We start from the raw sequence: 10,077 nt of genomic DNA, 5'->3' as shown, positions 1-10,077 counted from the left end.
AGGCCCACCGGCTGTCATGGGGGGCATCCAAAGGGGCCCGTGGTTAGTGAACGGACCCCGCCAACATCTCTGTTGCCTCTTTAAAGCTGCCTAGAGTCAGATCTGGTGGCCTAAGTCAGAGGCAGGGGAAGACAAGACTGGAGTTGGGATCCTGGGGTGTCATTAGCTCCCCACTTTGTCTCTGGTCATGAACTGGAGCTGTTGGAGCGTTCCTGCAGCTCCGTGTCTGGGGGTCAATCTCTCAGCGAGAACTTGGCCCGCACAACCTCTGCCCTCGTCTTGGGCCCCTGCCAGCTGGGAATCCCCATGGGGAGGAGCCCCGTCATTCAGAAGCTCAGCTTGCAATTCTCAGCGGATGGCGGCTCAGGAGCAATGAATCCTGTCTGAACCAAAATTCACCGCACGTTTTTTTTTTTTTTTTTTTTGCTTTAGTCTTCCATAAAATGGTTGCATTAATTTTTAATTTGACAACAATCATGTGTTGCTACCCTGGGGAGCCTGGTACTTGGGAGTGTGGGAGGAGTTTGGAATAAAATCCTAATTTTCTGGAAGGTTGCTGTGCGGATCCTGAGTGTTATTCACCCAAATACCTCCAGATCGCCCTCTTCCAAGTGCACGGTAGAATTTCACTTCTATCCCGGCCGTCGGTGCAGGGTGGTCCACATGACACTCTCTGGACGATACGTTTTGAGTGGAAATAGCAGGTGTCACTTCTAGGCTGGGAGTTTAATGACCAGCGTGAGGCCCCCCTAAGCTCTCCTCTCCTCTCCCCTCGGCACATTCGTAGGCAACGCTCAAGGCGGCTGCTCTCGGACGACTGGGTCCCGAGGTGAGTCGTCAGCAAACTCCCCTGTTGACCCCCGTGGATGTGCAGCTTGTCCGAGAAATAGCCCCGCATTGTCTGAGCTGCCGAGATTTGGCCGTTTGCTTCTGCAACACCACCCAGGCTCTCCTGACTGATACGTTTAGATAATGAAACACCGCATGCCGTATACGCAGGCTGAATTCTGAACAGGAAACGCCCTCCTCTCCATGAGCTGGGAGAGAATCATCTAGTGAATCCTGAGTTTCAGTTTGGGGTCCACAAAAGGACAAGGCCCAAGTCAGAGTGAATTCTGTTCAGACAAGAGTGTTGCCTCAAGGCAAACCTCGGGATGGAGGCTGGCTTCAAGGACATCAGAGGACCTAGCACGTCCTTTCCTGGGGCCACTTTGTGTTTCCATGGTTCCGCCTTCCCGTGGCCTGCACCAGCACAGACGCCTGCCCGCCTCAAGGCTGTGACCACAAGACTCCCTTAGTCCCGTGGCTGCCTTCCCACCTGGTATCCGCAATTCCGGTGAGGGTTTTCCCAGGCTGGCCAATCAGCACTGTGGACTGCAGGCTCCCTTGTGGCTTCTGAAGGGCTGGCATCTGAGGAAGCCCCCGGGAAGCCAGAGCTCTGTCAGAGGGAAGGTGGTCATGGTGGAGGGGGGGTGGTTCTCCTCATTGCACGGTCCTGCGTTAGAGCCACATTACTGCAGCACATCTCACAACTCACTGCTGAGCATTCAGTCTATTTAAGAAATCAAATGAATACCAGTTAGCTGGCCTGATGCATTTCCGTCCGTGCAAAGTACCCCAAACTTTCCCAGGTCAATGTGCTTGTACTTCAAATGAAATGTAGCCAAATATGAATGCGTATTGGGGATGCATCATTTCCTGCTAAACCTTAGGATGCAGCCCAATGTATTTACATGAACAAAGTAATGCTTCCTTTGCAAAACCACTCTAACATCATGTTCAATAGACACATAATGAAAAGTGCTTGATTCCTCTTTTCTCGAGTGACAGTGGCGAATACATTGGATTCTGGAGCCAAATTGTCTGGGCTTGAAGCCCAGATCCATGCTTTGCCCTTGACGTGACCTTGAACAAGGCTTTCGCCCTCTCACTGCCTCAGTTTCCTCGTAGTTTAATTAGATCATGCCAGTTGCTGTCGGTCTTAATCGGCTAATGGCCGTAAAGGACCTAGAACAGGGTCTGGTACAATCTTACCAACTGTGGAAATGTTAGCCGTTTGTATTTTTATTCCAAAAGCCATCCTTGTAAAATGGGGAAACATCTTACAACTTGGCATTTTATAAACAGAAAAATACAGTATTTCTTAAGGAGGGACAGGGGAATGGCTATTTACCAAGAACAGACCAGTGTTTATCAAACTTGCTGCATGTGAGACGCTCCCAGAATGATGATGAAAAACAGAATCTCAGCTTCCTCTCAGGCGAACACCCTGTAGCCAGCTGTGGCCTCAAGTCCCAACGGCTGGGCCCTTCCCGGTGATGGTTCTCTGCCTTTCTTGGACAAACTTCCTGAGAAAGAAAAGAAAGTTTTGACGAGGGAAAGGAGCAAGGGGTCTTTCGGCTTCTCAGGAGAATCTACCAAGAGGCACAGAACCTCCATGCTGGATAGGCTAGTATGTGTGACGTTTAGAAATGTATGCTTGCAAGAAGAGCACTGGACCAAGAGCCAGAGACCCCGAAGTTCCCCTAAACACTCACACATGGATACACACACATATACACACGAACACACACATAGGCACATGCCCACGGACACACCCATAAATGCACACATGGACAAATACACACATGTACACATATGTACACACACAAATGCACTTTTGGACACAAATGCACATACGTGGACACACATATGAACACACACACTCAAATACACACACAGAGGAACTTCCTTGGAGCTCCAGTGGTTAAGAATTTGCGCTTCCACTGCAGGAGACACAGGTTCGATCCCTGGTCAGGGAAGTTCCACATGCCACGTGATGTGGCCAAAAACCAAAAAGCACTCACAGAGACACACATGCATACAGACATGTGCACACACACACACACACGCCAAGAGCTCCCTGAAGCCCAAGGGTCAGTATCTTATTCATCTCTGTATAGTGAGGGACCAGCACAAAGCCAGCTCTTTTTTAAAAAAATTATTATTTATTTATTTATTTATGGCTGCGTTGGGTCATCGTTGCTGCACGCGGGCTTTCTCTAGTTGTGGTGAGCAGGCTTCTCATTGCGGGGGCTTCTCTTGTTGTGGAGCACAGGCTCTAGATGCACGGGCTTCAGTAGTTGTGGCTTGCAGGCTCAATAGTTGTGGCGCACGGGCTTAGTTGCTCCGCGGCATGTGGGATCTTCCCGGACCAGGGCTCGAACCCGTGTCCCCTGCATTGGCAGGCGGATTCTTAACCACTGCGCCACCAGGAAAGCCCCACAAAGCCAGCTCTTAATGCATGTTCCCACAATTATTCACTCAACAAGTATTTACTGAGCACCAAGTAAACACGAGGCACTGGCGAGACAGCGTGAAGTCGACAGAACCCCTTGCCTCTGGCCGCTCAGTTTCCAACGGAGCCCGGCTGTCTCATCTATAAAACGCTCTATGAAACGCGGGCTTGGGGCTAGATTAGAGATGGGAGTGGAGACGCGGTGAGCCGGGTTTGCTCTCACCTGAGGTCTGAGGACCCCGACCTGGAGCACCCGACGCCCAGCGGTCTGCACCTTTTCCCCCTCCTGGTGGGTTTCGCAGTTCCGCCTGGAGGTGCCCCTAGGTACCACCGACTCTCAAGCGCGGCCCACGCGTCATTGGACTCAGCTCTCCCCAGCCTTCAGCCTCAGAGAGGGGCAAGGGGAGGGAGACCGGGAGTAGATTCAGTTTGGCCTAGGGAAGGGGGAGACGAGCCACCGAGGTGGCTTTGACCCTACTGTCCCCCCTTCTCTCATAAAGACGCCCCCGCCTACCCCTGCTCATCCTCGTGGACTACACTGCCTTGACCAGGCGCTCCCCAGGACCCCGCTTCGGTCGGTCAAGTCTGGGGAGGGGGAGTGGAGAGAGACTGCGCGCGTGCTCCGCCCCCCCCCCCCCCGCCCCCGCCCGGATGCCCTTGGTCGGGGTACCCTGAGCGCGAGGCCCCGCCCCACCCTGCTCGGGCGCCGGGAGCGCGCGCCGGACCTTGCGCCCCGCAGGGGAGGTGAGGGGAGGGGAGGGTGGTCCCGGAGGGGGCGTCCCGGGAGGGTGGGCCTGCGGGGGAGGGTGCGGGCCCCGCTTGCATGCTGATGAGCTGGGCGGCCGCGTCACTCCGCACCGGCGCCGTGGCGGCGGGGCGGGCAGGAGCCGCACGCCAGCCGAGCGCCTGCCGGCCCGCACCTCCGTCGTTTCTCCGGGCCCCGAGGCCCGCCCCGCCGCCCCCGAGACTGGGCCGCGCCCCTCTGCAGAGGATGCCGGGTGCCCCCTGCATCCGCGGCCCCGCGCAGCCCCTGCGCGTGGGGAACCCGGGAGGCGGAGGGGCGTGCTGAGCCGGCGCGGGCGGTACTGAAGGGACAGCTCCCGGGGACAGGCGGCAGAGCGCGCAGCGGGTCCGCAGACCCCAGCCCGCGGCAAGCCGGGCTGGCTCATGGTCCCCGAAGCAGCGGGCCAGACGGAGGCTCCTGCGGCCGCCGGGCCCACGGGGATGCCCCGCGGGTGAGGCAGCCCCCAGCTTCCAGCCGCGTTCATGGCGGTGGCCAGGAAGATCAAAACTTTGCTGACGGTCAACATCCTGGTGTTCGTGGGCATCATCCTCTTCTCGGTGTACTGCCGCCTGCAGGACCGCTCAGAGGGGCCGGTGCAGATCGTGCGCAGCGCCGACCGCCGGGTGCGCAGCCGGCACGCCACGGTGGGCGCGCTGGCGGAGCGCGAGGCCATCCTGCAACGCCTCGACCACCTGGAGGAGGTGGTCTACACCCAGCTGAACGGTGAGCCGAGCCAGCGCCCCGCTCGGGACAGAGGCGCTGGGCAGGGGGGAAGCGTCCCCGTGCTTGGGACGCTGCACTGCGCACGACCGCTAAAACCTCTGAGGACCCCAGGGGCCCGATGGCCAACTAGGGCTGGGGTCGAACTCCTGTTTCTTGGCAGGGAATTAGGCAGGAGGCCAAAAGCGATGAAGGCTCCGTGTGGCAGAGGGCACTGGCCTGCTTGGCCACTCACGCATTCACTCGTCCAGTGGACCCTTGCGTACCGTCCCCCCTCCCCCCAGCACACATGAGGGGAATCCGCCTTGTCCCCCGAGGGGATGTGAGAGAACTTCCAGAGGTTGTAGGACCTGCGTTAAGAGCAGGCGGTGCCCAGGACAAGAGCTGTGATGCCCCGGGAGATGTGGCGCATCAGGGCTTAGCCCGGACTCACTCCCCTCCCTCGGGGAGGAAGTGCAGAGAGGTGGGGTGGTGACACTGCCCTTCAGAGGTGTCCTTTAAATGTTGGTGGAGAAAGGTACCCCCGGCCACTGGGCCCGTTCAGCCTCCTGTCCTGGGGATGCTCGGGGCTCCCTCCACAAAGAGTCGTGGGCCACGTCTGAGGCCGTGAGCCTGTGGCTCGTGGATGGAGAGACTCCAGGGCCTAGCAGGGGCTTGGCAGGTGTTAGTTACCCAGATGGACCCTGGAGTCCAGGAAGCTTCTCCAGGAAGCCCAGCTCCTGGAGGTGGGCGCCTTGTTTCATCCCAAGCAGGTGTGGGTCACCCTGAGAGTCAGAGTGGGAGTCAAGGAGGGTGAGGGGAGGGGGGGAGTACTTTTCCACTTGGGGATGCAGCGGGGCAGAAGAGAGCGGCTGCTCCCCCGTCGGTTCACCCGGTGCCGAGGTACGAGGAGGAAGGAGGGAAGTTAGTGCTTACCTCACTCGCGAGCTCCCCTCTGTCCTGTGCTATTCCGGTTTCTGCATCAGCAGACCCAGCAACACCCCTCAGGCAGCGTCAGTAACAGGCTCCAGCAGGAGCTGTCTGGGAGCCAGCTTGCACAGGCAGGGCCTGTTCTGCGTGGCGCCCGCCCGACGTGAGGGTCATCTCAGGATTTTCTTCTGGAGGCCCAGCCGGCCTCGGAGCAGCGGCTCTGAACCTGAGGCTTGGTGACGCCGGGGACGCAGGAGTTGTCCGCAGCCGTGCCCACCTGCTCGGGGAAGGCAGAGCGTCCTCTGGCTTCCCAAGCACCTTCTCACCACCCCCGAACTCCTGGTTTTTCTCTGGAGGTACTTTTGGTGGGCTCCGTGGCTTTTCTGATCTCTCCTGCTCAGCTGAAGCCACGAGGGCAGAACAGTTTGGTTCAACTGCCATTTGACCATTCCGGCAGTGATTCATCTCCGGGAAGGCGGTGTGCCCCAGTAATAGCACACAGCTTTATTGAAGTGTACTTGCCAGGGTGTTATGGTCTGTTCTATGGGGAAACCAGAGGATTCTATAAAAACACTGGCAGCGTGTCGGGTGGTCACATCATGACGGCCAGCTCAGCACCGAGAGCCATTCTCCCCACCCTTCAGGGTGAGAAGGGACCAGGATTCTTGGAGGCAGAAAAAGCCAAGACCTTCGACAGACTTTCCCGACACTGATGGGAGATGATGAAGGGTTTCGGGAAAGTGGAGTGTTATCCCCAGGCCCACCCCAGCCTCTCCCTCTCCTGTCTCCTGGCTTCTCCCTCCTTCCTCTCTCCATTCCCCTCGCTTCCCTCTTCCCCCTCCTCCCACCCTTTCTCCTTTCTTCTTTTTAAAATCTTTCCTCCCTCTTCCCTTCAGCAAGTCTCTTCCTCGTCATCAATGTCCCTCTCTCCTTCTCCTTTCTTTTTTTCTTTTTTTTTTTTTTGCGGTACGCGGGCCTCTCACTGTTGTGGCCTCTCCCGTTGCGGAGCACAGGCTCCGGACGCGCAGGCTCAGTGGCCATGGCTCACGGGCCCAGCCGCTCTGCGGCATGTGGGATCTTCCCAGACCGGGGCATGAACCCGTGTCCGCTGCATCGTCAGGCGGACTCTCAACCACTGCGCCACCAGGGAAGCCCTCCTTCTCCTTTCTTTACCCACCCCTTCCTCCAACTGTTCTGTCCCTCTGTCCACTCCCCCCAACCCCACTCTCTTTGATGAATCCGCCTTGCATCCCTCTCTTAGGCCATGTGCCTAGCATAGCATCTTACCCAGGGGTCATCCAGTATTTGTTCCTGGAAATGACAAGAGAGCACCAATCTAGCCCTCACCCCAGGTCGGTCCCTAAGGATAGGACAGCGCAGGCGTGGGGCTGACCTTGGTCCACAGGAAGCTGTGTGAGAGCAGTGCTCACGCCTTCAAACTGGCACCGACTCCCGTGTTAAAGGTGTTGAAGCGCGGCAAGGAGAATGCTTCCTGGAAGAGGCGAGCCGCTGCCCTTTGCACTAGTGTCTGTTGTGTTTTAGATCCAAGAAATATGAAACAGATTCCTGGAGTTTCTACTCGACACTAATTCAGCAGAGTTTAGAAAGGAGAGGGAGAAACCCAAACAAAATTGATTTATTGCTTATCTTTCCTTTGCTTTGACTGCTTTTAGAAATACCTCTCCTGGCTTGAAGGAGCTGGTGGGAAGGAAAGGCTGTCCCCGGGAGCAGGGCCCAGAGGCAGGGTATTCTCCCCAGCTCTCGCCACACCGTTTCTTTAGCCGGTCCAGTGACCTTTACTCAAGGTGTCTTGTTGACCTCAGCAAAGACTTATTAAGTGGTGTGTGTGGATTCAAATTCACAGGACCCGGGGGAAAATATTCTTTAAGGAAATGCAGTGTAGTCACATCCTGTACGTACACGAGAGTTTGCTTCTAAATTCAGTGCTCAAGGCAAGAAAAAATGTTTATAGACAGAAATCATCCTTCTGAATATCTTAAATTGCACATAAAATACAGCATCCCTGGTTCCGTTGCCTGCAACTGGCACAGCGAGTCTTTCGAAAGTGGAATTGGAGAACCTCTAAGCTCAGTGAGAAGGGAAAGAGAGTCCCATTCAGTTGATCGTATGTTCAAGCCCTTCTGCCTTCTTATGACCCCTTAGGAGCAGAGGCTGAATTCAAGCTGGGGATGGGATGGGAGGGTTTCCATTTGGGTTGGCTGGTTGGTTTTTAAAATTCAGACACATGTGCGTTAATTCCCTCTAACCAGACCCACCCCAGCCCAAGTGCTTTACAGTCAGAGGTCAAAGCCATTACAGTCAGAAGTCAACGCCATGGGCCCATTGTACAGATGGAAAAGCTGAGAGCCAGTGAGACAGCAGGACTTGCCCCAGGTTGTTTAGAAAGTTAGTGATGGCAGCTGCTAAAAGCATACTTGCTTCAGAATGATCTACATTTCTGCACTTATTAAAAGTTCAAGATAAAATAACAGAAGGTCCAATTGTGGTCTACCGGGCAATGGCCTTGGACATCTCAGGTGCAGGCCCCCTCCCGCCAGCCCTGCCAACGTCACTCCCCCTCCACTGGGAAGAGGTACTTGCTGGCCCTGCTGTCTCTCAAACTAGAGACATTCACGTAAGACTGGTACTGTTTTACCAGACTTGTGCACAACACCTGTTCTGCTATTCATCTCAGGGCGGGAATTTTTGTCTGTTTTATTCACAACTCTACATGCCAAGGGTCCAGGGAGGCACCCTGCCTATAGTTAGCGCCCCATAAATATCTGTTGGCTGAGCGAGTGAGCGGGTCTTTCTCTAAACAATTGTTTTTGTTTAGAATAAATTTATTTTAAAAGACACTTGCAAATCACCGCTGTACCCATAAGCAGGAGGGGACTGCGTGAATGAATGCGATGAAAACAAAATCATGCCCTTCAATTCCGGCGTGACGCAGCCGTCACCAGAGGCTCTGAGCCAGAGGCCTGCCCTCTCTTTGTTAAAGGGGAGATTCTCGCGTATGGGGGATACATTGGCATGAAACCAAGACTTTCTCCTCGAAGAAATCGGGAGATCCAGACAGACTTTAAAAGGCGATAAGTCGCATGGCGCGAGTCAATGCTGCTTAACACCGCGTTCGTTTTCTGCCAACGATCCTATCCTGCGTGCCGGTCCTGCCAGGGTTCCGACCCCACACTTTGGGAACCCCGGGTCTGCATCAGAGCAGCAGAGGGGATGGTACGGGGGGTGCGGGCATGGAGGAAGGGGGTGGGAAGAGTGGGGAGCTGGGCTGTCATGTTGCCAAGGGGCGTGTGTCCCCGAGGCTGCCTCCGCTGCGGCGGGGCCCAGGTTTCAGATCGGGAAGCTGAAATCCTACCAAGAGTCTGAGCGCCATGAGTTTTAATAATCGAAGCCTGTAGGAGCTGGGGCCGGGAGGCCCCCGGGGGAAGGTGAGAAGCAGAAGGGTGGAGAGAGTGCGTTCCCCTTGGACTCTCGGGCCACAGAGGGAGCAAGTGTCTCCTCGTGCAGCCGTCTTCCCCGTGCCTGCTTCCGCGGTAGGCAGGTGCCACAGCTGAGAAGCCAAATCTGGGGAGGCGTCCGAGGTTTCCCCACCTGCGATGGGGATTCAGACATCACACGAGAGCACAAGCCACATGAGGGCAGCAGGTGCCTCAGACTGTGGCACCGGGAGGAGGAGGCGCCTCGTCGGCACCGTTTACGCGACCAAAGCATGAATGACACACTTGGGTGGAGCCTGCAGGAGAGCGTCGTGGAGAAGGGGCTGGGTGGGAGTCTGAGAAGCGCATGGAAGGTTCTTGAGGCCAGAGGGGGGCCGGCCGCCTCACTGGACCACCCCTGGCCTCCGTGGCACTCCTGTGCCGGCCCGCCCACCCCTGAGAGCCGGCTTCTCAGGAGGGTTTCCGAGCGCCTTCTGTGCGTGAGTAGCTCCGTTCTGAAGACCACACTCCACCTGTAGGGCACGCACATTTCATCACAAAGCTTCCCCTGTTCATCGTGAGCTTTAATTCCAGGAGGAGCTCCCCGCTGGCTCCGGGGCCTTTCCAGCTTGAGTTCATCCACCTCCATCCTCCCTGAATCTGCTTAACGAGCTAAAATGTCCTGCCTCGCCCATCCCAGCAGTCAGAGCCACCGCGGCTGAAGGAACAGCTGCCGTCTGTTCGGGGTTTAATCACGGGTCCTGGCAGGTCTTGCTTCAAAGTGGCAGCATTTAACTGGCTGGCCCTTCCCCCCGCTCCGGGCCATTAATTGAGTGGCCTTATCCCCCTGCATCCGTCTCACATCTCCCCCACTGTTGCTGATTTACTACAGAAAGTGAGAAAATACTCGGTGCGCCCAACTGGAGCCCAGGCCTCCCACAGCCGCGGCCGGC

General features: G+C 56.4%; 1 protein-coding gene across 3 annotated transcripts in view; it reads left to right on the top strand.

The window, feature by feature from the left end:
• Nucleotides 1–3,730: 3,730 nt before the first annotated feature.
• The window catches only part of GALNT9 (polypeptide N-acetylgalactosaminyltransferase 9), a 91,824-nt gene continuing 85,477 nt past the window's right edge, over nt 3,731–10,077 (top strand). Inside the window, exon 1 of one of the 3 annotated variants that reach the window (XM_049697919.1) lies at nt 3,731–4,021. Coding sequence is in view for 2 of the 3 variants with exons in the window: in XM_049697918.1 (XP_049553875.1) it covers nt 4,544–4,784 (241 nt within the window). In the remaining variant the exon portion in view is untranslated. Of the gene's footprint in view, nt 4,022–4,141; nt 4,785–10,077 lie in introns of those variants that run through there. The other 2 variants (XM_049697918.1, XM_004276624.3) reach the window with 2 other exon arrangements.

Source organism: Orcinus orca, chromosome 15 (assembly GCF_937001465.1).
Source record: "Orcinus orca chromosome 15, mOrcOrc1.1, whole genome shotgun sequence".
NCBI classification, from domain to species: Eukaryota; Metazoa; Chordata; class Mammalia; order Artiodactyla; family Delphinidae; genus Orcinus; species Orcinus orca.
This window is presented reverse-complemented; position numbering and strand designations above follow the sequence as displayed.